At 41.9% G+C, this 26937-nt stretch overlaps 3 protein-coding genes across 10 annotated transcripts in view; 2 read left to right on the forward strand and 1 right to left on the reverse strand.

The window, feature by feature from the left end:
• The window catches only part of ATG2B (autophagy related 2B), an 88411-nt gene extending 87264 nt beyond the window's left edge, over window positions 1–1147 (reverse strand). For all 3 annotated transcript variants that reach the window (XR_013346426.1, XM_077819331.1, XM_077819330.1), the window contains exon 1: window positions 986–1147. Coding sequence is in view for 2 of the 3 variants with exons in the window: in XM_077819331.1 (XP_077675457.1) it covers window positions 986–1147 (162 nt within the window). In the remaining variant the exon portion in view is untranslated. The remainder of the gene's footprint in view (window positions 1–985) is intronic.
• A 452-nt stretch (window positions 1148–1599) lies between these two features.
• GSKIP (GSK3B interacting protein) lies at window positions 1600–7405 on the forward strand. 3 transcript variants are annotated; one of them, XM_077819334.1, is made up of 3 exons: window positions 1600–1681; window positions 2886–3144; window positions 5174–7405. In XM_077819334.1, the coding sequence occupies exons 2-3, from the start codon at window positions 2887–2889 to the stop codon at window positions 5333–5335; spliced, it is 420 nt and encodes a 139-aa protein (XP_077675460.1). In that variant the 5' UTR covers window positions 1600–1681; window position 2886; the 3' UTR covers window positions 5336–7405. The 3 variants fall into 3 exon arrangements, with proteins under 3 accessions (XP_077675460.1, XP_077675458.1, XP_077675461.1); XM_077819332.1 differs by having other exon boundaries at window positions 1612–1700; XM_077819335.1 differs by lacking the exon at window positions 1600–1681 and adding an exon at window positions 1798–1868.
• A 3190-nt stretch (window positions 7406–10595) lies between these two features.
• Window positions 10596–26937, forward strand: part of AK7 (adenylate kinase 7) — a 63701-nt gene continuing 47359 nt past the window's right edge. For all 4 annotated transcript variants that reach the window (XM_077820442.1, XM_077820443.1, XM_077820445.1 and 1 more), the window contains exons 1-5: window positions 10596–10700; window positions 20069–20257; window positions 22650–22758; window positions 24539–24633; window positions 25231–25341. In XM_077820442.1, the coding sequence (XP_077676568.1) occupies window positions 10596–10700; window positions 20069–20257; window positions 22650–22758; window positions 24539–24633; window positions 25231–25341 (609 nt within the window). The remainder of the gene's footprint in view (window positions 10701–20068; window positions 20258–22649; window positions 22759–24538; window positions 24634–25230; window positions 25342–26937) is intronic.

Consider the following 26937-nt stretch of genomic DNA (forward strand, 5'->3'; position numbering starts at 1 on the left):
ACCAGCTGACTAAATCCTAACACAGACAAAACAAGTGATGCTATTGAAAAGAAGGTGTTGTGAAAAGAGGAAGGTGTTGTGAAGAACAAACTGACATCCCATCAGTCAAGCCACATATAGTCAAAACGATGCTCAGCCTTAAAATCCTCACTGATAATGGAGACCCAAATGTCAACAACTCCTAGAAATACCTCCTTCTTCTGACAGCTGGCCAAGAGACTGCCAAATATTAATAGATACAGACCCAGCCATAAAGATGCATGTTGTTGTGACTGCTAGGCTGGATTACTGTAACACTATATCTGGGAATGAATATGCAAGGCCTGAAAAAAATCAATTTTCTTCAGAATGTGGCATTCCATGGGCTAAGCAACACCAGCAGAGCAAGATCCTCCCACTCCCACTGCTTCTGTTGTTGACTACCAACCGAATACCGGGTCCATTTCTAAGCCAGGGAACTATTTATTAAAACTCTGAGTGCTCTGGGTTTGAGCTATCACTTCCCTCTCCCCTACCAGGTCCTTTCATGACAGCAGAGCTTCTTCTATTCAAGACAGTGGAGCTGTCCATAAAGCCAGGACAGAGTTGGAGATGGAGCATTTTTAGCAATAAGCCCACTGAAGAATGGACCTCCCTTTCGAAGAGCTGATTGACCAGCTATCTTGCCATCTTGAGGCCAGGCTCAAGATCAGTCTCTTTGTCTTTGCTTTCAAACAACATTTTTAAAAGCACCCAAACCCCACTCAGTGTTACTGCACATGGGCAGGGCAGGAAAACCAACTGCACCAAACTATCTATTTTTTGGCAAGGTACTCAGACACCATGGCGACAAGTACAATTCCCTAGAAAAAATATTAGAGTTGACTTTATTTTTTACGGCAAAAAAGGTGATTTAAAAATAAAACAGGTGGCACCCGAGGGAGGGGAGGGGCCTGGGGCTGATCCCTCAGGAGCAGCAGGGTAGTGGGGACTGCATCTCTCTTACCCATTTATCCAGAGGGACCTGCGCCAGAGAGCCGGTACCCTGGTACAGATCCAGGCTGAGCTGCTCCAGACTGAGCTTCTCCTGCAGGAAGTGGCCCAGGTACCTCTGCAGCAGGTACCTGCAGGCCCTTTTCTTGATGGACTCTGAGAAAGGCCAAGGCATGGTGGCGGGTCGGGGACGGGAGGGGGTCACTAGGCTGGAGCTGCTGGGCTGGAAGGGGGGCGTTAATCGGCTGGGGCGACGGGGGGCGGGGAGCTGCCGGGCTCGAGTCAGCTCTGCTAGGGAAAGAGCTCCCTGCGGTCCCCCGTCCCCCGACTCCCACCCCGTGGGGCCGGACCCCGCACCCTCAGGGGAAGAAGGCAATGACAGGTAGCTCCATCCTCACTGAGCCGCCGCCGCCGCCATCTTCTCAGCGCCCCGGGATGCGAGGGGGCGGCTGGTGATTTCGGGGCTCCACCGCGGTAGCGCGCGCGCACTGCCGCCTGGCTTCGGTCCCTTCAGGGGACCTGCAGCCACCTCCTACGCGCCTCTACCCTCACCGGAACCGAGCGACAGTGACGCCAAGGTGACGTTTCAGCGGAAGTGAAGTCACAGAGCGGGGGCGGAAGTGAAGGGGCGGGCATGAGGCGGAAGTCGGAGTGGGTGGCAGGCCAGCCACAAAGCTCCTTTTCGGCGGCCGTAGAAGTCGGACGAGAGGTGCGTCTGTGACGGACAGGTGAAGGGTCTCGGCCTGTGGCAGCGGGGAGCAGTAGAAGAGGTGGCAGCTGGAGGGCCCGTCCCGCCGCTGTGTTAAGGGTTTTTTTTCCCCCCGTATCAAGCCCAGGGTGGCACTAACGAGGCTTCGCTGCCCGATTCTCCTGCGCGCTGTGCGGCTGTCACCGCGGTGGCTGCGCTGCAGGCCCTTCTCCAGGGAGCGGCGGGGCTGCCTGCTGCGAGCTGCTCTTCCGGCCCCTTCTTGCCTCTGCCTGTAGCCCCAGGGAGTTGCCGGGGGAGCGGGGTCGTTCTCGAGCGTGAGGCGCCTTGCTGCACGGGGCTTGCACGGGAGGTCACCAGCCCTCTCGGCTGTGGGTGTGTTACGGGGCTGTGGGAGCACCCTGCCCCGAGGACAGAGTGGGGCTTGCAAAGGGGGTTTGCGTTGCCTTTCATCTTGCATGACTTGCATCTTGGGACGAACGCAGAAAACGTGTCCCAGTGTTCAGCCTTTTTGTTTCAGAGTAGCAGCCGTGTTAGTCTGTAACGGCAAAAAGAACAGGAGGACTTGTGGCACCTTAGAGCCTAACATTTATTTGAGCATAAGCTTTCGTGAACTACAACTGTCAACACATGCTACTGACCTTTGTATTAACAAACAGATACAGAGAGAGGCTGAACGAATTGACTTTCTTTACAGGCAAACAGCCAGTTTTACTAACTAGCTCCTTTAAATATTAGTGACCCTTCACTTTCACTTCAAGAGTTTGAGCTTTCATTTGAGTCCTCTCTCTTCCCCTTCCTGTACCTGCTGATGCAGACATCAATTCTTGACTCATTGGAGACCAGCAGATGAGTTGTTTAGGACAGACTCATAACTGCTTGTGTATTAAGAACACTGCATACTGTGCTTATAAAATATAGATGTGTGCATTATCAGTTACTTTAATACCATAGTCACAGAATTGTGAGTTTGTTATGCTGAAACATTGTGGTTAATACCTTGTCTTTCAAGATTCCTCCAATTAAAAAAAAAATCCTGGTTGACCTGCTAGTAGCCCTACAGGGCCCATATCTTCCTTTGGTTTTGCAGGACATTGAATGTGTCTTAAAATAGTTCTTTCTGTTGGAAAAAAATCTGTTTTATATCATTGATTTTGCATAATAATTTGTGGCCATATAAAATTGAATATGGTGTTTCCATCCACAGAATGGAGACTGATTACAATCCCATGGAGTTGTCCAGTAACACAGGGTTTGAAGAAGATCCTGAATATAAGGACATTGAAGGAACAGATGTGAAGGATATGAGACTAGAGGCGGAAGCTGTTGTGAATGATGTTCTGTTTGCTGTCAGCAATATGTTTGTCTCAAAAAACCTTCCATGTGCAGAGGCTGTGGCATATATTAATGTGGAGACAAGGGAAAGAAACAGATATTGCCTGGAGCTCACAGAAGCAGGACTTAGGGTAACCCGTTTATCCTTTTATAAAGCTTCTTTGTTTACAATAAATATTAATTGAAAGGTGTCTAGTAAAAGTTTTCAGTTGTCATCAAAGCAGCATAGGCTCTTTTCTTTATTGAATACATTTGAGACTCTTCTTTTCATATTTCAAAATTCAGCGTTTAAGGGAACTACTATTATGCCATTTCAATTAAATCCAAAAGGGGAAGATTTTACACACTTGTCTTGCCAAAGCGCATCTTACATGAATGGAAAAAATGTTAAGTTAGAACTGATGCAGTGACCACTATTTCAAGTAAAGCTCTGTATGTTGTAACAGTGATTATGCCCTGCATAACTGGGGTATGGTATACAATATTTTTCTCTGCATGTTTTATCTTGATTCTATGTTTCACTAACATGGGCTGAAAGCAGTAACTGGTGCTAAAGTTAGGCATTAGATAAAGATGATAACTTTTTAAAAAATAAATTTCTGACCAATTGACACAACCCTGGAACCTAAGAGCTGAGGCTTGTGGTATCCTTGACATGTGCTATTGTGCCTCATTTTACTTTCAAAACTGAAGTGTTTAAGCCCCATAATAATCCATTAACTCTTAGCTAAAGTAGAGGGTACGTTTTAGCACCCTGTTTAAAGAAGTGAGGTAATGCCCATCCTCATGTTTTCTCCAATGCTTTTAGTTTAATAACTCAACAGTTAACCTAGATTATGAAAAGCAGGCATTTATCGGAAACATCTACAGAATGATAAAGATGGAAGTAGATAACTGAAATGTTTGGTGTTACAGGTGACTTTTTTACTGTAAAAAGAAAAGGAGTACTTGTGGCACCTTAGAGACTAACCAATTTATTTGAGCATAAGCTTATGCTCAAATAAATTGGTTAGTCTCTAAGGTGCCACAAGTACTCCTTTTTGCGAATACAGACTAACACGTATGCTACTCTGAAACCTTTTTCACTGTAGTTCTTCAATCTTCTAGTCCACAGTTGTCTGAGAAAAGTGCACAACAATTGCAGCAGGCGTAAGAAAAAGTAGATGATATAGTATTGTTCCCACATCAGACTGCATTTTATAGAACAGACTACTGTAATCTTAATGAGAAACACTAATTATTGATTTCTATGTATGCATCTCCCATTCACACTATTTAAATTGCTTGTGCGGTGAAGTGAACTTCCAGCCAAATTCAAAAGTAAGCCTCTGTACATTTAGTGTCTTCGGTGGTCTCAATTTTTGTGAGAACAGAATATTGGAAACTCCTTTAGAGGATGAATTGTTACTTAACATCTTGAGTAGGGAAGAGGAAGTATAGGCTTTATTGAACCAACTTCTCTTGGTAAAAGACAAGCCTTTGAGCTTACACAGAGCTTTTCTCTTTTTCAGAGCTTGTCTACACTTGAAGTGCTAGAGTGGCACTACTGTGCCGCTATAGGCCTTCAAGTGTAGACACCATCTGTGGTGATGGGAGGGGTTCTTCCATCAGCTTAAGTGATCCACCTCTCTCGGAGAGGTTGTAATTAAGTTGACGGAAGGATTCTTCTGTCAACCTAGTACTTTCTACATCCGGGGTTAGGTCAGCTTAACTACATTGCTCAGGGGGTGTGGATTTTTCTCACCCCCTGAGCGACAGAAATGTGTCAACCTAACTTTTTAGTGTAGACCAGGCCTGAGTGTCAGTTAAATAGACTTCACCTTGAATGATCTCCTACGTGTTAACTATTTATGTCGGATGGTCTGTTCCATGTTGTAGTTAGCTATGACACTGAGTGCCTTTCAAGACCTGAAGAGGAGCTTTGTGTAAGCTCAAAAGCTTGTCTTTCACCAACAAAAGATGATATTTCACCCACCTTGTCTCTGGTATCCTGGGACCAACATGGTTACAACACTACAAACAAAGTATAGTATTGGTTTGTTGGGTCTGGCAATCCTTCATTCAGTGTACTAATGTGACTAATTTTGTGGGGTTTTTTTATGGTTCCTATGACTAAATGACTAACTGCAAAAAAATTAACCATTGGTCTCTTTGCAACAGGTGGTGGGTTATGCTTTTGACCAGGCTGATGATGGCTTACAAACGGCATATCATGAGACTGTCTACTCTTTATTGGACTCCCTTAGCCCAGCATATCGCGAAGCTTTTGGAAATGCACTACTACAGAGACTGGAAGCTTTAAAAAGGGATGGGCAGTCGTGATTCAGTCTGCAGTAACAAGCACATGTTGGGGAATGGTTAATAATAGTGGGAATTCTTAGTATGAGTTACTGAGATTTTCCTTTCGGATATAGCCAGAAACTTATATCAAGCTTCATTTCTTGCCTGAACATCTAGGTTCCGTACAATAGAACTGACTTGTAAACTATGAATGTTGCTATGGATCTGCTTTGTCCACAAGGCTACTTTAAGCTATTTTGGTGGACTGTAGAAGTAGTACCTTTTTTGTTAAACTCTGCTGTAGATCATCAGTTGACAGTGACTTGCTTTCTACAGCATTTGAAGAAATTTGATCTCTTTCCAAAGCAATATGATCTAATATCTTATTCTAAGAAATATCTTAATTGGTACTGTGCAAATCTTGAATGCCATGTATGAAAGTAGTAATACTTTCTTAATGTCTATCTGTAAATTTTAACTCTGCTCCTTAAAACCAAATTTTAACTACTTGCTCTAGCTAAATTAATGGGAATTACTTTATTCCACTTAGAGGATATCTATTTCAGCTCAATTTTTTTGTAAGCAAACCTGAAAACTCTCTGCTTCATTCACAAGGTATGAACCTCACAATATCATACATCATTTGAACATTGCTTACTCTGAGTTTGCCTGCGCTTAAAATACTGCAGCCATGCCGCTGTAGCTGTGCCACTGTAGCACTTCAGAATCTCCTGTTGGAAATCCACCTCCCCAGGAGGTGATAGCTAAGCTGCCAGAAGAATTCTTCCATTAATCTAGCGGTCTACTTGGGGATTTTGATCAGCTTAAGTGCACTACTCAGGGGTGAGGACTTTTTTTATAGCCCTGACCGATGTAGTTAAACTGACCTGATTTCTAGTTTAGACCAGACCTTAGTGTCCTTGTTGAGTTAAAAGCAATGTTCAGTATTATTCAATGTACCCTTGTCGGCGGCAACCACCAACCCGTAAACAAAAGATAACTGTTGGCATATGAATGTATCCTCTAAATTTGCAAATGATATAAGCACAGAAGAAAACAAGGAAGAACAGGTGACATTTTTTTCTTAAATTTAGACCATACTAATAACTTTGGGAGGGGGTGGAAGACATTTTAGCCTGTTTACTATTCTAAACGTTTGTTTACATGATGTACAGAATATACTCAAGTATTTTTGCTTCAGTCTTTACTTTTTACAGTGCAGTACTTAGGTATTCCTGTAAGGCTGCCCTCTTCTCCCTCAATTGTACAGTGTCCTGTCCTAAAGAACAGTAAGTATATAATGTCAATGCAGCGTATTGGTTTGAAACCTAAGGCTGTATGAAACATTCAGAGATTGATATTGAATTGGGAGACAGTCGCATATTTTCTATTTTATAAAAAAAATACAAAGATCTTTATAAACTTATTGTGCTACTGTAAGTTTTCGAATGTGTGGAAGAGATTTGGGTGTATGAATGGAAGAGACTTTGTGAAAAGTATTCAGTTGGTTTAAAGCACCAGTACTATTGAACTAGCATTCTATGATTATATGATCACTGTTTTGCACACTTGTACTATTCAATATCTATGCATCCTTGTTTATGTAATTCTGCCTTTATTTGTCCGTGTTTCATGCTAGAAAAAAAGTAAATGTGAATCCAAAGAGAGGGCTAGATTATCAGCTTTTGTAAATAAACATGCTCCACTGACTTCAACAGAACTAGACTGATTGACACCAGCTGAGGATCAGTCACATTAATTTGAGGGACCAGTTAACAAGTTGAGCATTTATTATAGTTTTGTGGCAATGATGCTGTAATTCTGACTGAGAAGGGACCTACAGTCAGAGCTTCTGTTTTCAAGTGTAATGTTTGTTTTATTATCTTAGTAGGTTGAAACAACTCATGTTAATATATAATTTTGTTAAAAGTATTTTCATGCTCTAAGAAAATGGTTTTTTTTTTTTTTTTTTTTGCAGTTTTGTGGCATGTGCTTTAATCCTCTATGAGGAAAATGTACTTTGCCAAGTTTATATCTCAATATCTACCCCTGTAACAACGCACCTGTTTATTTCAATGACTAGACACTCGAATAAATGCACAAACTTATGTATGATCCGCTTTTTATTCTCCTCCCTCAAAATAAATTGAAAATGTATACCTATATCTTTCTAAACGTGCAAGTCTCAGACACACAAGTCAGGTAAACACATGGTAGCTTAAACAATACCTTTTGGCTGTAGTGTATAAATATATAAGAGCATTTAAAATTGATCTGCATTACTATTCAACATGCCAATGTAAAAAAGGGGTGGAGATCAAGTACTTAAACATTGGTGAACAACTTCAAGGATAGTATTACATTATAGTAACTCTTCACTTAATTTGAGTATGCCTATGGCTGACAAAGAATATTTTTATAGCTTTACAACAGAAATTGAGAAGCCTTTACCAGAAGGCATAAACTTGTTGGAAGGCTGTGTAAGCCGCAGATCTCACCTACTTCCCTAGGAAATAATTGACTACACTATAACTTAAAAATGAAAAGGGATTCTAGTCATGCACATAGTTGGGTTAGTATGCTTGTAATATGTGGGAATACTCTTAAATAGTTATACTAGAAAATGCTGCTGTGTGAAAAGGCTCAGTTGAAATGCTAATTAACAGTAGACCTTTTAGTACAATTCTGTACTTGTTTGCTTTATATACCTATCTGAATCCTTGATCCTGTGCTGCTGGGCATCTGATAAAGCCATAGATCTGTGAACGGATATACCTTCCATAAGGATGAGAATGGATAGGCTTTCAATTAAATAAAAGTGGGAATGGACAGCAAAACACAACCTTGGACATTATGAAAAGTCTCAAAGATTAGCACGGTTTAGTCTCAAAGTGATTATCTTATTAAGAGATTATAAACAGCTGCCTGCTCTAAGGATGTCTGTCAGTACTGAGGTCAACTCCATTCTTCAAAATGTTACCAAAGATTTTGTGCCATGCTGAAGAATGTGCTATGTACTTAGAGCTCTTAATTGTGGATATATCAGGACGAGAGCCCACTCCAGTTCGGAGTAGTATTGGAATGCAAATGTAAAATAGGATAAGAGGAGTTCATCTTTGTATAAAGAATGATGCTGTTGTTTATCTGCTATTGCTGATTATGCAGTACGTATAAGAAGTGATAATCTAAAAGTTACTATGCATACCTCAAGGCTGTCTTTCAGCTAGTAGCTTGCATATTACAATTTTAAAAATACAAAATGCTCTTTTAAACACTATTTCTCAAACTTCAGTTGCAAACACCTAATAAGGTCAATGGAAGTTGTATCTAAAGCTCATATACTTAACAGTGCAGTCAGTTGTTTGATACAGTACACAAATAACATTTTTGCTAAGCAAACAAACTGCAAAAAGGTCAGATGCTGTTCTCATTGTAAAACTGCATTATATTAAAAAGTACCAGAGTTGGTGCTGAACTTTTTAGAGGCAGAGATCCTTCTAAAAAAATTGCTGCCTCTATAGCAACTTTTTCCTATAAATTGAGGACTGCTCAGTTGTAACGGGGGAAACCTAGGTCAGCCATTGTCGCATTCCCCTTCAGTACCTAGCCTGAGCAAAGAAAGCTAATGATCCAACTAATGGACTAAACTGGGTGACGAATCCTGGTCGTGTGCCACCTGAGGCACGCACAGATGCTAAGAAGAAGTTGGAAGTGACAAAGGAAGAGAGAGACCTTGATATACTGGTTGCTCGCAGGAGGACTATGAGTTGCAGCTGTGAAAAAGGCTAATGCAGTCTTAGGATGCAGTAGGTGAGGTATTCCCAGTAGAGATAGGGAAGTGACAGTACCCTTACACAAGGCAGGGATGAGATCTCTGGAATACTGTGCAATTCTGGTCTCTAATGTTTCAGAAAGATTAATTCAAACTGGAACAGGTACAGAGAAGGGCTACTGCGATGATCTTAGGAATGGAAAACCTACCTTATGAAAGGAGACTCAAAGAGCCCAACCAAAAGAAGGTTGAGGGGAGAGATGATTTGCAAAGACAGTAAGCTTGAAATATGGGATTAATTAACATAAATGCTGAATATGTTCTTGTTTCTTCTTAAAGTGCTAGTGCATACATACACTGATAACATAATTGCTCAGTGGTGCATGAAGATGCAGAACTTGCAATATAGAGAATGTGAACTACGAACAAATCCACAACTGTAAAATGCCTTTTGGACATATTTATGATTTTAAGGCTGAAGAGACCTCAAGAGGTCAGGTAGACTATTCCCTGTGCTGAGGCAGGACCACATATTCATCTGACCGTTACTTCTGAAACATGTAATGGTAGTAACCAATTGTCTGATAAGCACAGAGCTGCTTTACCAGCACTGTTCCTCTTTCCTCTCCCGTTTTTTCTTAGGATGGGGGTGTGTAAAAAGTGCAGGGTTGAGGGACTTCTGGCCAGCCTTTATCTTCCACTTAATTCTCCTGTAAATCTGCACAGGCTAGAACCTTGATTTTTCAAACATCAGTCTTATGAACAACTAGTTTTATGAACTATTTTTCCCAACAGGAAAAAAAAAAATCACATAACAAAAGTGATATCCTAATGCTTTCAGTGCCATGGAAATGCTTTGCCTCGTTTCAAAGGATAAGAAGAAAGTAATATAGTGCCCTATACTGCAACTTTGGTACTGAGACTTGGAGATACTCAATTTTATGAACTTCAATCTCCAGATAGTTCATAAAAGAGGGGTTCTACTATATTAGTGAAAATGCCTATGAAATACTGACCCTCTTATTTAAAAAACAAATAAATCCATATGAACATAAATGCTTCCTCCTCACCTAACTCAGCTCAGAGCTGGGCAAGTATCTTACTGACCTGGCACACTATAGTACGCCCCACTCTCGATTACAGCATGTGTTGTTTTAAAACGTCAAACTCTGCCTCTGTCATGATTCTCTCCCCTCTTGTTCCTGGACCGCCTCCACTATAGCTCTGTCTCTGTAGATCTTTGTCCCTCTTTTAGGGAATAGTTATAGGTTCGTGCCCTTTTCCCTTCTGTTCGACTCGGGCTCTGCCTACTCCAGTATCGGTCTCTCTCCCGGCTTTTGCCCAGGGAGCAGGAGCCTCCCTTCCCCGGAGGCGCCCTGGCACCAGCCTCGCCAGCTGCAGGGACCGCCCCCTGCCCGCGTCTTGGCCCGGCCCTGTGGCGGCCCTCCCCAGTGCCTGGGCCGGTGCGGAGAAGGACGCTGCCGCTTGGCTCGGTCGCTTAGCAACGGTCTGGCTTCCCCGGCGAGCGCCATGGCGGCGGAGGAGGAGGCGGTGGCCGCGGCCGAAGGGACCGTTCGCAGCCAGAGGGTCTTTCTCAACCATCTGGACTCCTACAGCGGCAGCAGCATCGGGAAGGTGACCGCGGGGTGGAGGGTCCCTGGGAGGGGGCTGGGCCGCAGGATCCTTCCGAGCTCCCCTCAAGCCGCAAGCTGGGATACGGCCCCATCGCTGCCCACCCCCACGGGGCGTGAACAACCTGCTGGGGTGTGGTTGATGCCAGAGCCAGGGCTAGAGAGCGGCCCCATGACCCAGCACAAGGTGCTAGCCATCACCGAGAGCACAGCCTCCCTGGCATGGCAATACTCCTCCTGGAGCCACATGCTGGTGCCAGGGCACCTTTGCCAGCCCACATGCTTCCCTGGGCACAAAGGCACATGCTGAGCTATGATGCAGGCAACATCACCTGGATCACAGGATCTCTTTAGAGTAACAGCCGTGTTAGTCTGTATTCGCAAAAAGAAAAGGAGTACTTGTGGCACCTTAGAGACTAACCAATTTATTTGAGCATGAGCTTTCGTGAGCTACAGCTCACTTCATCGGATGCAACTGATGCAATCCGATGAAGTGAGCTGTAGCTCACGAAAGCTCATGCTCAAATAAACTGGTTAGTCTCTAAGGTGCCACAAGTACTCCTTTTCTTTTTGAGGATCTCTTTAGTACCCCCATCATCAGCAACTGCTTGCTGGGCTACAAGGCTATAAGCACTGTGGGGTGCCCCCCGCCAGTCCTCCCAAATGGGAACCGTATGCTGAGGTGCAATGTTAATAGATTTACATAGTCTTAGAATCTCTCCTGTGCCCAGTGGCACATAGAGCAACCCATTTTTCCCACTGTTATCTCTCCGGAGAAAGATGTTTGACTGCATCGTAAGTTGTCTCCATGATGGCAGCATCCTTTTCAGTGGTACTAGGATAAGTCATTCTTTGCCCTCCACACCTTCTCTTCCTAGAGTTGCCAAGTGTCCGGTTTTCGACCGGAATGCCTGGTCGAAAAGGGACCCTGGCAGCTCTGGTCAGCACTGCTGCCCGGGCTGTTAAAACTCTGGTCGGCGGTTCAGTGGGGCTAAGGCAGGCTCCCTGCCTGTCATGGCCCTGCACAGCTCCCGGAAGCAGTGGCATGTCCCTCCTCCAGCTCCTAGGCATAGATGCAGCCATGTGGCTCTGTGCACCAGCTCAGCAGCTTCCATTGGCTAGAAACAGTGTCCCATGGGAGCTGCGGGGGCAGCGCCTGTGGACAGGGCAGCGCGCAGAGCCATCTGGCTGCGCCTCCACGTAGGAGCTGGATGGGGGGATTTTCCATTGCTTACGGGAGCTGCTTGAGGTAAGCACCACCCAATCCCCCTCCCACCCTGCAAACCCCTCGATCCTAGCCCAGAGCACCCTCCTGCACCCCACACCCCTCATCCTCAGTGCCACTGCAAAGCCCGCACCCCCAGCTGGAGCTCTCCCGCATGCTCCAACCCCCTGCCCCAGCCCTGATCCCCCTCCCACCCTCCAAACCCCTCTGTCCGAGCCCGGAGCACCTTCCCGCACCCTCAACCCCTCATATCTGGCCCTATCCTGGAACCCGCACCCTCAGCCCAGATCCCGTACCCCCTCCCACACTCCAACCCTCTGCCTTAGCCCAGAGTCCCCTCCCTCACCCTGAACTCCTCATTTCTGGCCCCACCCTGGAGCCCGTACCCCCAGCCAGAGCCCTCACTCCCTTCCGCACTCCAATCCCCTGAGCCAGCCCGGTGAAAATGAGTGAGTGAGTGAGGGTGGATCGAGTGAGTAGGGGGCGTGGCCTTGGAGAAGGGGTGGGGCATGGGCTGGGCCCCATAGGAGGCTGGACAAGGCTGTTCAGTTTTGGGCGAGTAGGAAGTTGGCAACCCTATCTCTTCCCTCCTGGTGTAACCCAATCTCATACCTTGTAATTCTTTGATGACATTGCCAAACCACCATAGCTCTGTCTATCTAATTACTCCGTTCTCAGTTTGCTGACTTCTGTGGTGCTGCACTTCCACATTGGTTACATAATTTCTCCAATGAATTCCCAACAAAACTGGGGGAATTAATTCATCCTCTTGTTGTGTACTTCCACCATCTGCCATGTTACTGAAGCCTACAATAATGTTGGAAGGATAATAGCATAGCACAATCTCATTTTAGTGTGCAGATGTATTTTCTCACTCTTCCAGATGTTTGACAAACAGGAATTTGATCCTCAGGCTTCACTGAGTTTTGCCTTCACTTCTTTACTAAGCTGGCCATTAGCAGATATTGTTCTTCCAAGATAGATAAAGTCATCAACTCTTTCCTAATCTTCTCCATCAATTACATTCTCCAATATTGACAGCATTCTCTCCTATTTCCATGGTCTTGCTCTTCTGTGTATTGCTTTATGCTCATAAAGTGTCTTTTCATTCCATCCAAGTTTGGTATCCAGTATGAATACATCATCTGCAAAATGTAAGTCTTGCAGCTTATCTCTGCCCCAAACAATACCAGTGTCCTTAGCAGCAGCCATCACTCTTCTCATCACAAAGTCTATGACAATGCAGAAGAGAAGTGGGGATAATATGCAACTTTGCCTTATGCCAGTAACAATCTTAACCCATTCTGTGTCTCCACTTTCTGTCCTGACACAGCTCACAGACTTGTCATTCAAAGCTTTTATTAAATTAATAATTTTTGATGGAATTCTATAGTGACTCAAGACCTTCCAGAGGACTTTTCTTTGGACATCAACAAACGCTGTTTTAAAATCAAGAAAGTTAAAAACCAGCTTCTGATGGCATTCTAGGCCTTTCTCAATCATCTTCTCAAGGTGAAAATCTGGTCTGAACACAACCCATGAGATCAAAATCCAGCCTGTTCATCCACAAGTATTTATCAACAGCAGTTTTCATCCTATTCAAAATGATAATGCAAAACACTTTTCCAAGTACAGTGTGTCACCCCTCTCCAGATATCACAAATAAACTGGTCCCCCTTTTTAGGAATTTTGCAGATAAAACCTCTTCTCCAATCTTTAGGACAGATCTTATTTTCCCATTCTGTACAACCTGCACATGTAATTCACCATCACTTACTCTCTGACTTTTAACATTTTAGCATCTATCTTATCATAGCCTTTACTTCTCTTCAGTTGGTTTATGATCTCAGTTACTTCCTCAAAGGTTATTATTTTTAGTGATATAGGTGAAGGTATTTCTTCACATACCTCAGTGTATATTAGTGGTTCTATCTGGTTGAGCACAACCTGTAAATGTTCCATCCAGTGGGCTCTCTGTTCTTCCTTTGTGCTTAAAACTGTACCTTCTTGGGTATTCACAGTGGCACAATGGTTTAAAAATTGTAATGTCAGTTGTTTAGATATTAGAAAAAGCTTTTTAAAATACTCTTGTATGCCTCCTCAGCTTCCATCCATTCTCTTATCTCTTCTGGTTTACCTTTTAACTCCCTTGTTTTAGTCTGCATATTCTTGTTGCAGAATAGCTCTCACTGCTGTCAGATTCTTGTTGAATTCTCTCCCTAATTCCTTCCTCTCTTCAACAAGCCTCCATGTATTGGGTTGGAGTCAGTCTTCTTTCTTAGGTCTTCCCACCCTCACTGAAGTCCTGGCTGCATCCACACTTGCTTCTTTGAAAAACTCCCATTGTTCTTCTGTGACCTCCATGAGTGCCTTTAATTCTTAAGATCTGTTGCTAAGCTGCTGCTTGAAATTCACCTTCACTGCTGGATCTACTAACTTGCTAGACATATATGTACCCTCTGCCTTGCGTGATGTTACTTTCTTTAATTTTATTTTGATTGTCCCAATGTCAACATGGTGGTCACTTCTGACCTCAGCATAGGTATACACCCTGGTGTCCAACATTGATCTTTTCCAACACCTACTAAATAGTAACATGATCAAGCTATTTCTGGGTAAAGACATTATTTGATCTTCATCTCAGTTTGTCTGTTCTTGTGTGGAAATAGTATAATTGCGTAGCCTTCAGAGTTCAGCAACATTTTTCCTATGGTCAGACTGGTCTGAGATGCCATATCTGCACGTAACATGTTCATATCTAGTATTTCATCACCAAGTCCATGAGGACAACAACACTAATATTAGGAGTGCAGTGGCCTTCCTAATTTTTCCCCCAGGACTATTTTGGACACAAGTTAGAACACAAGGTCATTGCTAGGTCCAGGCCCTCCCCCAACCCCACTCTGTTTCACCCAGTGGGAGAGCCACTTTCAGGGCTACAGTGCTAACACCAGGACCATCAGACCTCTCAAAAATGTGGCAATACTCTTCCAAGTTCAGGCCAAGTTTACACTAGAAACTATTGCCAATATAGTAAAGTCAGTTAGAAGTGTGATATACCATAGAATCATAGAAATGTAGGGTTGGAAAGGACCTTGAGAGGTCATTAAGTCCAGCTCCCTGTGCTGAGGCGGGGCTGGGGCGGAGATGTAAAGGGCCCAGGGCGGTAGCAGCGGCCGAGCCATGGGCCCTTTAAATCGTCCCCGCAGCCCTGCCACCGTTTCCCCAGGGCTCCGGCAGGCTCCGGGGATGATTTAAAGGGCCTGGGGCGGTAGTGGCGGCCGGAGCCCCGTCCCTGGAGACCTGCTGCCGGAGCCCTGGGGAAGCGGTGCCTGGGCTCTGGGGATGATTTAAAGGGCCCAGGGCTCCGGCCGCTGCTACCGCCCAGGGTCCTTTAAACCTCTGCGAGAGCCCCCGGCTGCCGCTGTTACCCTGTGGAGAGGGAAGGAGGCACTCGCCGGTACAGGGCCCAAGGCCCCGCCCCTTCCAGGGGCCAGAGCCGGCCCCAGCCCAGCCCTGTACCGGTAAGTCCCTAGACTTACTTTCACCCCTGACTAGACCAGTAATTCTGTCAAAGAAGGAAATTAGGTTTGTTTGGCATGATTTACTCTTGACAAATCCATATTGTCTATTACTTATTACCCTCTAGATGCTTACAAACTGATTGTTTAATAATTTGTTCCAGTACCTTTCCAGGTATCAAAGTTAGGCTGACTGGCCTATAATTCCCCAGGTCCTTTTTATTTCCCTTTTTAAACGTAGGTCCTTGTTTGCCCTTCTTCAGTTCTCTGGGACCTCACCAGTCCTCCATGAGTTCTCAAAGATAATTGTTAACTGTTCCAAGATGGCTTCAGCTAGTTCCTTAAGTACCCTAAGATGAATTTCTTTATGCCCTACCAATTTGAATATAGCTACTTTATGTAAATATTATTTAACCTGTTATTTCCCTATTCTGGCTTGTGTTCCTTTCCCCTAGTTAATATTAATTGTGTTAAGCATCTGGTTACAATTAACTTTTTAAATGAAGACTGAAGCAAAATAGGCATTAAACTCTTCAGTCTTTTTTATGTCAGCCATTATTAGCAGTCCTTCCCTACTAAGTAGTGACCTAAACTTTCTTTCATCTTTTTCTTGCTCCTAATATACTTATAGAACCTCTTCTTGTTGCATTTTATGTCCCTTGTTATGTGTAACTCATTTTGTGCTTTAGCCTTTCTTTTGTTCTATTCCTTAGCAATTTGTCCATGTTTCCATTTTTTGTAGGTTACCTTTTTAATTTTCAGGTATTAAAGAGCTCCTGATGGAGCTATGTTGGCATCTTAATATTATTTCTAACTTTTTATTGTGTATATGTATTTTGCAACTTTTCTATACCTCCAAAAGCCCTAGTTTTGTAGATGCAGTTATAACAGCATAAAAGTATTTTTGCCAATACAGCTTATTTCGTTCAGGGAACTGCTCAATTCTATGCAAAAGCATCTTTTCCATGTATTAGCCATATCTAAACTCAGAGGGTTTCCTTGTATAGTTGTACAGAAAAAACTTTTTTTATTGTAGTCCTGGCATTTCTCACTTATGCTTAAAGGACCTGTCACTTACAGTAGACTGTGCAAATCTTCATAATATAGTATTTTCTCTCCTTTCTTACATGCTTTCATGAGCAATGAAATAGTTAACAATATTGATATTTAAAGTTTTATTACTCCTTATCTGAATTAGCCTTCATTTAAATGAATGGGGTCGGTCACACCTCAGAGTTATTGTTTCAGTTTCTGCAAACACTGGCCAGTTCACTTTTTTGAGTTACTCTCAACAGCCACAACAGCTGAAGTCTTTTTTTTTTAATAAAAGCTGAGACTCTGGAGAACAAGAAGGCAACATGAAAAGGGTACAAGGAGATTGTGCCATCATGCTGTACTAGCATGCAAACCTAATCTGAGCCCTGCTTTCTGATCTACCGTTGAGCTTTGACATCTTTGAATAGCATTGTCATAGTCACACTGAACAGAACTTGGTATCACAAAAGTGGGATTTTGAACAACCCATGCTCCACAGTGAGTTAGGAAGCTCATTAATTCAGCCTTCTAATAGTGTACACCATTTATTTCTCATGTCAGTGGCTTTCAAAATACTGGAATTAAATATGTCACAAGTATAACAGTGTTGTTTTTTATTTTGCGTGATTTGCCTTCACCCTCAGAACTGTGTAATTCTTAGGTTTCTTCAATTAAAGTTTTACAAAACCAATGTTTCATGATATGTCAGGGAAAACATTTTTTTTTTGGTCATCTATTTGGATTTAAACACCATCTCTCATACACACGCTAGCCATTGTTTGCAACTTTAATGGTTGCAGCTTGGTACTCAAACACTATCTAGCTGCTAATAAGTGACACCAAGCAGTGTTAGTATAAACAAAAGTGAAACTGACTAGTCTGTTTTAATTGTTTTAACTGAGGCTAATGCAAAAAGCAAACCGTGCAAATAATGACCATGCATTTATATTTAAAAATTATTTCAGTCTTAAAATGCTTCAATGTACAGATGTGATAGAACCAGGATAAAAACCCTTTACAACCACAGACCCTAGACTAGGATTTAAAATGTGATGTGAGAATGTGTTAACTAATATGTTTCCAAAGTTTAGCATTGGCAAGGCTGTATATACGTTAGGCTGGCCCCAAGATTTAACTCACCAGTTTAGCATGTGTTAAAGGCAGTGTGCCTTGTTTACTCTAGACTTTTAAAATGTGTTATTTTATTTTAGTCTAGACAAGTTCTGAAGAGAAATTCACATATCTTTGTTCCTTAGGGAAGGAGAGAAATAACATAATTTTTATTATGAATCTTGACACCAGTGCTAAATGCTTTGATCCTTTAGCTTCTTATACATGGATGGGCGGCTGCACTATACCCAGAGCCCCACTGACTTCCTTGGTTAAGTTGTAAGCCCATATGAAGTCATCTGTAGGATTGGGGCCTAATTTTGTACAGTGCTTAGATACCAAGGTGATAGATTCCCTGATTATATTGGATAAATATAGAAAGAAATTTGAGAGAATTCAGATTTGTATCCCTGAATCCAAATTAGTTCTGTGGTTTTGGTCCCTCCTTGAATCCAGTTCAGGATCTGATGTGAACAAAATCTTACATGAATAGCTGTTATCAAGATCATTCAATCCAAGATGGCAGAAATCTCATGAGAACCACACACATGGTTTTTGAGTAACAGCCGTGTTAGTCTGTATTCGCAAAAAGAAAAGGAGTACTTGTGGCACCGTAGACACTAACCAATTTATTTGAGCATAAGCTTTCGTGTTGCATCCGATGAAGTGAGCTGTAGCTCACGAAAGCTCATGCTCAAATAAATTGGTTAGTCTCTAAGGTGCCACAAGTACTCCTTTTCTTTTTACACATGGTTTTTGGGACTTTCAAATCTGATTGATTGGTCTATAAATCCCAGATCTTAACTACAGAACACTCCCTTGGCTCATCTCTACCCAGGTGTTAAGTAAACAAGTCAAGATTTTTAAAGGAATTTGAAGCAGTGTTTCTTAAATGAAATGCAACTATAATTTCCTGCCATAGGCATTGTCTTTTTTTAAAAAGTGAGCAATTGCTGAAGGACATCAATGAAAAGCTGATATCTTAATCTGTGAAAAATTACGTTCGAACCTCAACGTTACAAATACCTTGGGAATGGAGGTTCTTTGTAGTTCTGAAATGTTCGTAACTCTGAACAAAACATTATGGTTGTTCTATCAAAAGTTTACAACAGTACATTGATTTAATACAACTTTAAAACTTTACTATGCAGAAGAAAAATGCTGCTTTCTTTTTTTTTAGTAGTTTACATTTAACACAGTACTATACTGTGTTTGCTTTTTTTTTTTTTTTTTTTGTCTCTGCTGCTGCCTGATTGTTTACTTCTGGTTCCAAATGAGGTGTGTGGTTGACTGATCAGTTTGTAACTCTGAGGTTCTACGCAGTGTTTCTCAAATGCAGCCACCGTGGCCGCAAGTGGCCATCAGGGGCTTTTCTTGCGGCCACTGCCTCCTGGGCAGTGGTTGAGGGGGACCCTTCCACTCCCCCTCCCTCGCCCCCCCGAGACACAAATGCTGGAGGAACAGGCAGCTAGTGAGTTCCCCACCTTCCTGGGGACAGTAGGGTCGGGCTCCAGACCTGGGGTGGCGGGAAGCAGGCTCTGGCCATGGAGTTCTAAATCCCAGCTGTGGGGCTCCCCCTGCATCACCTCTGGTGCCCACTGCCTCTGCTGGCCTGTCATGCATCTCCCTGTCTCCCAGTTCCCCCCATCGACCTTCCCATCAAAGGCTTAATTTGTCCCCGAGCTTGCCAGGACTGAGTAAGTCTGCTGCTGTGAAAAGTAATATTTGTATGTTTGTTAATATCACTTTTCACAGCAGCAGACTTACTAGCTAGCAAATCTTTTTTAAAAAGCAAAAGAAACAACAACAAAAAAGTCAAGAACCTTCAGAACACCTTATTTGTGTTTCTGTTCTGGTCCAGTAAAGAATAGAGACAACTGTACATTATTTTTATTATTGAGTCTGTAAAAAGATTTAATAAATTACAATAATTTGGACATATGTATGTGCATATTTATTTATTTTTCCTAAAGTTAATTAAGAATTTTAGGAAAAATTGTTAGTGTGGCCACCAGCAGGAGTTGATGGCCGCATTTTGAGGCCACCAAAAAATTTGTTGTGAGAACCCCTGTATCTACTGTACCTGAAATAAACACAAATTGTGCATTAATATTGAAGAGGGAAATTGTTTACCATGTGTACAGATATTAAACTGGTTTCAGAGTAACAGCCGTGTTAGTCTGTATTCGCAAAAAGAAAAGGAGTCCTTGTGGCACCTTAGAGACTAACCAATTTATTTGAGCATGAGCTTTCGTGAGCTACAGCTCACTTCATCAGATGCATACCGTGGAAACTGCAGCAGAAAGTCTGCTGCAGTTTCCACGGTATGCATCTGATGAAGTGAGCTGTAGCTCACGAAAGCTCATGCTCAAATAAATTGGTTAGTCTCTAAGGTGCCACAAGGGCTCCTTTTCTTTTTGCAGATATTAAACTAAGTCTCCTTTTATTTATAGATCATTTTTTCTGTCTTGTTTGTTGTAGTATTTATCTAAATGTGTTGCTGGAGCATCACTTGAAGAAGTGGGAGAGGAAGAAGAAGAAGAAGAAGATGAAATTATGTCAGTTATAGATGTTACTCTCAGTAAACCAAAGGAGGGAGCCTACCAAATAGTGGGGACTCTTTCTAAGGCACAGAGTATGAAACCAGATTTTGCTCAGGAAACTTACACAGTGAGTAACAGTCTTGTTAAATTGGTAGTAAATAAATATTTTTGTCTTTTTAGGTCATCTTTAAGACAAACTTTGGATTACTCCAAACCATTAAAAAAATATATATATATAATATATATTGTAGACTTGTGAGTATGATTTATATATTTCTAAAATTATTTTCTACATGTTCTTTCAGAAGTACTACATTTGTATTTTATTCTCCCTCGTTCCTGTACAGCCTCTTTCTAGGTGATCTCATCAGCTCACAAAGGGCCTGATCCACAGAACACTGAAATTAATGGAAAGACTCACATTGCTTTAAGTGTGCTTTGGATCAGGTCCACAATGGATAGACTGGTTTCAGAGGGGTAGCCGTGTTAGTCTGTATCAGCAGAAAGAAGGAGGAGTACTTGTGGCACCTTAGAGACTAACAAATTTATTTGAGCATAAGCTTTTGCAGGCTAAAGCCCACTTCATCAGATGCATGGATAGACTGACATCTCTATGCTAATGACTGACTCGTCTACTTTTCTACTCCTAGCTTGTCTTTCTACATCCAGACATCTCAGCCTCTTTCTCTGACATCTCCTTCTCACCATCACCTTAACCTTAGAATGGCCAAAACTGAACTCCATGTCTTTCCTCCCCACTGTATCCATTTCTTCATACTTCATAGAAATGATGTGTTTGTTTATTATGTGAGCAATGTGAGATGTATGATGGCTTTAACTATTCACTGAAGCCAAGATTTCAGCAGTGACTTGTTATTCTGAATGCCTCAAGAATTGAGTGCCCGACTTGAGACACCTAAATGACCAATTGTTGAGAACGTGGATGCTTGTCACTTTTGGAAAATAAGGCCCCTTTAAGGCGTTTTTTTGTATGTGGATCACAAAAGTTAGTAAACATTATTAGTCCCACTTTACATTTGGCCTAATTAAACAGAGAAATTTGAAACTGTCCTATAAAATTTACTGTGGCTTAGTGGACAATAAGAGTCTGTGACAGGGTGCTGGGCATGAAGTGCTTAATCACCCCCCTGCCATGCCAGCCCCAGTCAAGGAGAATGGATTGGGGCTGGCTGAATAGCCCTGCTTGCTTGGCAACTAGAAGCAGCTGCTAGCCTAATTAGCCAGGGGCTATAAAGGCTGTGAGGTGGGGGAGGCCAGACGCTGAGAGGGACTGGTGGCTGTGGTCTGTTGCTGGCGAAGTCTGGCTGTAAATAGATAGTACGCTGGTGGTGGGAAAGAACTATAAGTAAAATACATGGATGATTGCATCAACCTGAGGCGTCCCTGATTGGTTTTGGTGAGGGCAGCAGGGGCAGAGGCAAAAGGGTCCCAGCTGTGCCTCAATATAGGGTCTGTCTCCTCAGTAATCTGATTTCTGCTCTTAGTTCTACCATGCGTTTCCTATGGAATCTTTGGAAAGTTACTAAATTCCTAGATTTGGTCCTGATCCAGCAAACTGCTCCTTAACAAACCCTGTACTCACACTGAGCATCTTGCAGGACTGGGGCCTGAATGTGCTTTAGCTAGGCAGATAGAGGGACTTGAATGTTACACATTTTATAGAAATGCTGTGTTACCATTTTTACAAAAAAGGAGCAATTTTTCAACTTTTTTAATATAAAAAAAATATTTTTCATTTTTCTTTTTCTGGAATTACATGAAGGACAAAAATCAGCCTTTTAGTGGTTGCAACTTTAGCTAGGGAGAAACTCTCACTTCTTTATAAGACAACACCCAATTTCAGAGCTAGGCCTGGAACACTAGTCTTCTAGTTATAGAATCAAAAGTCTTTACAACCTGAAGAACAGGATGATTTCTGTTGGCTGTCAACTAGCCAACTGTTAATAGAAAACAACACACGGGTCTCGATCCTGCTTCTGATGAAGTCAATGATGCTGGGAGAGATGGGGAGGAGTGGGGACGGGGCGCACTTGGGGGAGGAGGCGGAATCATGTCTGGGGCCGACGGCACTGCTGATCAACTTCTCCCTCCAGTGCCTCCTGCATGCTGGGGAACAGCTGTTCAGGGGGATGCAGGAGGTGCAGGGAGGGAGGGAAGGGGAGGAGCGGGGATGGGGCGTGCTCAGGGGAGGGGGTGGAAAGAGGTGGGGAAGAGGAGGGGCAGGGCTGGAGCGGGGGCAGAAAGAGGTGGGGTGTGGCCTTGGGGGAAGGAGTAGAGTGGGGGCTGGGGCTGAGTGGGGAGCTTTAGGGTCCATGAAAAAATGTAAATCAAAATGGGGGTCCTCAGGTTGCTAAAGTTTGAGAAGCGCTGCTCTACAGCAATCTGCACCCCAGATCTGCAGCAGGAAAGTGCAAGTTAAAAGAAAAAAGAATTTTGGGCAGGGGAACTCATTCTTTCTATAAAAGATTATTGGGTTGTTGGTTTTTTTTTTTCTCCAGATCTCTACTCGAGAAGAACTTCTAGGTCACCTACTTGAGTGTGATGTCATTATTTATAACATCACTGAAGATGCAAATCAAATTGAAGAAGCTACTTGGGCTGCTTCTGGTTAGTATAATCAGTAACTGAACAGAAAACTCCCTGTTATGCAGCAATCAGAATTTGCAATAGAAACTTAGTTAAATAAATTGAGATTTGTAATTTGCTATGATATGAAACCGGGTTCCTAGATGAAAGAGCAGTATGGAGAAATGGTGAACTTTAATTACTGCAACACACATTGGATAGGACACATTTGTACTTCAAAGGAGTCAGTAAACTTTTGATCAAGTAACAAGACAATGGCAGCCAAAAATAAATACAAATGTATTTTAAAGGGAAAGCTATTAAATCAATGTACATTTTATTCTCAATGAACAGAGTAGCATATTTGTGACACAGAGTGTAAAACTCCATCAAATCAGAATTCTCCATTCACCCTACTAGTCGTATTTTGCTTTGCTGTCTTTTGACAAGATGTCTCAAACCTCATTATCAGAAAGATAGCTTCCTTTCCATTTCCGGCTTGTTGGTTTCCTAGCAGCAAAGAATGCATCTTCCACCAAGATGCTTTACAGCAGCTGGACCACATATTAATTTGGATATGCAATTAAAATGTGAAATGGTTAAATTCTGTTTACAGTACAATGCATCCTTTATTAATACTGCTCATGTATAGCTTTGCTTTGGACTCTGTGGGGACACTCTGCAATGCAGCAAGTAGAGGGTATGACAAGACAGGAGAGGGGGAAAGGCACAGGAAAAAATCTGCAGCTATGTAGATCCTCCAATCCTCCTCTCATCTGGGCTTCTTAAGGGGCCATGGTGCCTTCTCTACCTGTTGAGCTGGAATAGCCTCCATCGAATGGCTCCATAGCCACTCTGTGACCTGATAGGGGACATTTATTTCCTTCAAACAACTGCCTACTGCCCAGCTAATCTGTTTGGGTTGGTAGTTGGGTGGAAGATTTTCCCCTTTGCCATTCATATCGACATCAAGATTCCGTATTTTGCAAAACAATTTCAACTATATTTTGACTTAAAACTTCAGTAGAACCATTATGACCCACCACTTGCTATTATACACCCGACAATTTAACCCATGTTAACTGCTTTGCAAAAGATTCCTGCAGTGAAAATGAGAAGGTATTCATATAACATTTAAGACAATTATACTTGCATGTTTACAGTGTAAATATATAGGTCATATCATAGTTATTTGAGTGGAAAACAAATAAACCTTAACCCTAACTATATTATTTAGCTCTGGATTAAAATAAGGGGGCTGCATTATTAGAATAATTCTATAATGTTTTATTCTAACCATGAAAGCAATACATATTTTAGTTTGCTATCAAGATCGCAGTGATTCATCTTTATTGACAAGTGATTTTTTTCACAGTATATCTTAAGGGAAGAGATGATAATTTCTGGCAATTTAATCCTATTATATTATCTTAATTTGCTAAGCAATAAGAAATATGTATTTAATATCAAACTTAATGACAGTTATTTGCGGGGAAAAGTTATGTCACATTGAACAGTGTAGTAACTGTTTTTGTGGAACGTTATAACTTGAAAACATAAATACAGTAGAAGTAATGCTGCTTACAGTAAAATAAGCACTTCACTAGGAGGGTGGTGAAGCACTGGAATGGGTTACCTAGGGAGGTGGTGGAATCTCCTTCCTTAGAGGTTTTTAAGGTCAGGCTTGACAAAGTCCTGGCTGGGACGATTTAGTTGGGGATTGGTCCTGCCTTGAGCAGGGGGTTGGACTAGATACCTCCTGAGGTCCCTTCCAACCCTGATATTCTATGATTCTATGATTCACTTTGCTTTGATTATACAGCAGTACATGGAGAGGTACTACATTTTGAGAAACCAAAGTTATTTATCTTAGTTTCAACAATAATGACATGGGCACGAAGCAAACCTCTTGACCCAGTAAGTAATATTCATTTTTTTGCTGAATATTCTCTTTTCTGTTAAATATTTGTAGTATGTACCCTAGTTGTAATGAACATGGTCAACATCAGCAAACTTATTTTCACTGTTGATTTTTGCACCTATGTCACTGACTGCAAAACTTTGAGTTTATATATGTATACATATAGTAAACTAATTAAATAGACTATTCGTGTGTGGAGTTACATGTAAAATTTACAGGATTGGGACCATAGATAACCAGTTGTGGCATTTTGTAGCATCTTTTTGACATTCACAAATTTAAAGTCTTTCTGAAACTGTATATGTTAATGATGTGAGAAGCAAACTTCAAGATTTTGTTATGCTTGTTTTCCTTTTAAATAGTTTTGATACATCTACATTTTTAAAAGCGTTGATCATTTGATTTTTTTCTCAAAGATTTCGAGAGTTTCTTTTTTATACATGTTTAAAAACAGAGGCTTTTTATATACAACGTAAATTGAATTTAAAATGACTGTGTACTTTTTAAAAATATCTTGGTTTTAAGCCATGTAGAACTTTTTGAATGGTTTTTCAGGAAAGTAGGACATTTTTCTTAGAGTTTTTTCTCTACAGGATGATTCAGAAATTCCTTTTACTGAAGAAGATTATCGCAGAAGAAAACCTCACCCTAACTTTATGGACCATGTAAATGCTGAAAAAGTGATTATCAAACTTGGAAAAACAGTAAGTACTGTATCACAAAATAACTTATTTGAATGCAGTTCTTTTTTACTTAAACTGAAGAATAACATCATCTTAATAATAGAAATTGTCTGCAATGTTTAACTGATTTCTGCAAGTATGTTAACTCCTTGATAAATGTGAATAGCTCCCAGTGGTGGTAATGTGAAATGGGTAAAAATACTGAGAAGGGAATTGACCCTTTAGAGATTTAAATGTGTGTGTTTATTTTATATTAACCTATTTCCACTACAAATTCATGCTGTTTTACTGAGTCAATGAATAAATCATACTTATTTCATAAGCTATGTGTTCATGTATTTGTTATATTAGAAATAGAATTGGAGCTGGGGGCTTTTATGGGGAAAAGACAAGGGTGTGGAAGGGTGGGGGAAAGGGAATTTAGTATGTGTAATTTGAAAAGAAGAACAGCAGCAAATAAATTCTGGTTAGTTACTAAGTTATTGTTATGTCTAATTTAAATACTTTGAAGGTTCTCAGATAGATACTGTGGTGATGGGGCACATAAATTCTGAGCAGTGAGTATCTAGATAGACTCTGATCTTGCAACAGGCTGTGTGCCGCCAGACTGCTGTGTCTGCATGGAGCCTCATTGGCTTGTGTGTACTCCATTGCAGAATCAGGGCCACAGACTCATCCCAAACACCTAGTGTGCATATCATCACTCTGATCACTTTGCATGCATGTTATATCTTTTTCCCCTCACCCTTCATCTGTCTTTGTCTTTTTTAGATTGCTAAGCTCCTTCGGGAAGACACTGTCTCTCTTCATGTTTGATCACTATTGCCATATAAATAATAATAACAGCAGTCCAATTCCTGCTCTCCTGGCTCATACTAAATTCCTTAGAGCATTGTGGAGGTTAGAGCAGAAAACTGGAAACCAGGAAATACAAGTGTGTACTCTAGGGAAAACCACTCATTCTGTATAGACCTGGCCTTGCAAGATGCTCAAAGCCTCCAAGAAATATTTAGATGAGGGCACCATGAGACATGAAAGCATTCATCTCTTTGTAGGGGGAACTCACTATCTTACAGGGTTAGGCTGTACATAAGCTTGGACATCAGTCAGTCTAGTTTGGGCCGGGGGGGGGGGGGAATGATGACCTCACCAAAAATGAATATTTTTACTCTGAATTAAGTGTAGCACCCCTTGTTCTGAGAGAGAGAATGGCACTGCAAATCATACTTGGTTCTCATATGGCTAATGACAATACAGAACATTAGCCATGGCATGACAAGACAATCAACAATATTGTATAAAGTGCTGTGGCAAGCCAAAAAAAATTGCCTTTACTTCCCTGATATGTATGTTATGAAATTTCCCTCACAGGCACAGTGTTACCCATTATGGGGGCCAGAGGTTACACCTGGCCTCCAAAGTGTCTGACATTGGCCCTTATGAGAAAAAATATACTGGAATAGATGGACCACTGGTCTGAATCTGTGTGGCTATTCCTATGTGCTAAGTCTGTGCCTAACCAGGCTACTAAAGGTGTTAGTATATAATTACCTTTTAAACAGGTGCATGCATCAGAGAAGAATGTTGGAAAAGCTTTCTTGTGGCATTATTTTTCAG

This window comes from Eretmochelys imbricata, chromosome 6 (genome assembly GCF_965152235.1).
Source record: "Eretmochelys imbricata isolate rEreImb1 chromosome 6, rEreImb1.hap1, whole genome shotgun sequence".
Classification (NCBI taxonomy): Eukaryota; Metazoa; Chordata; order Testudines; family Cheloniidae; genus Eretmochelys; species Eretmochelys imbricata.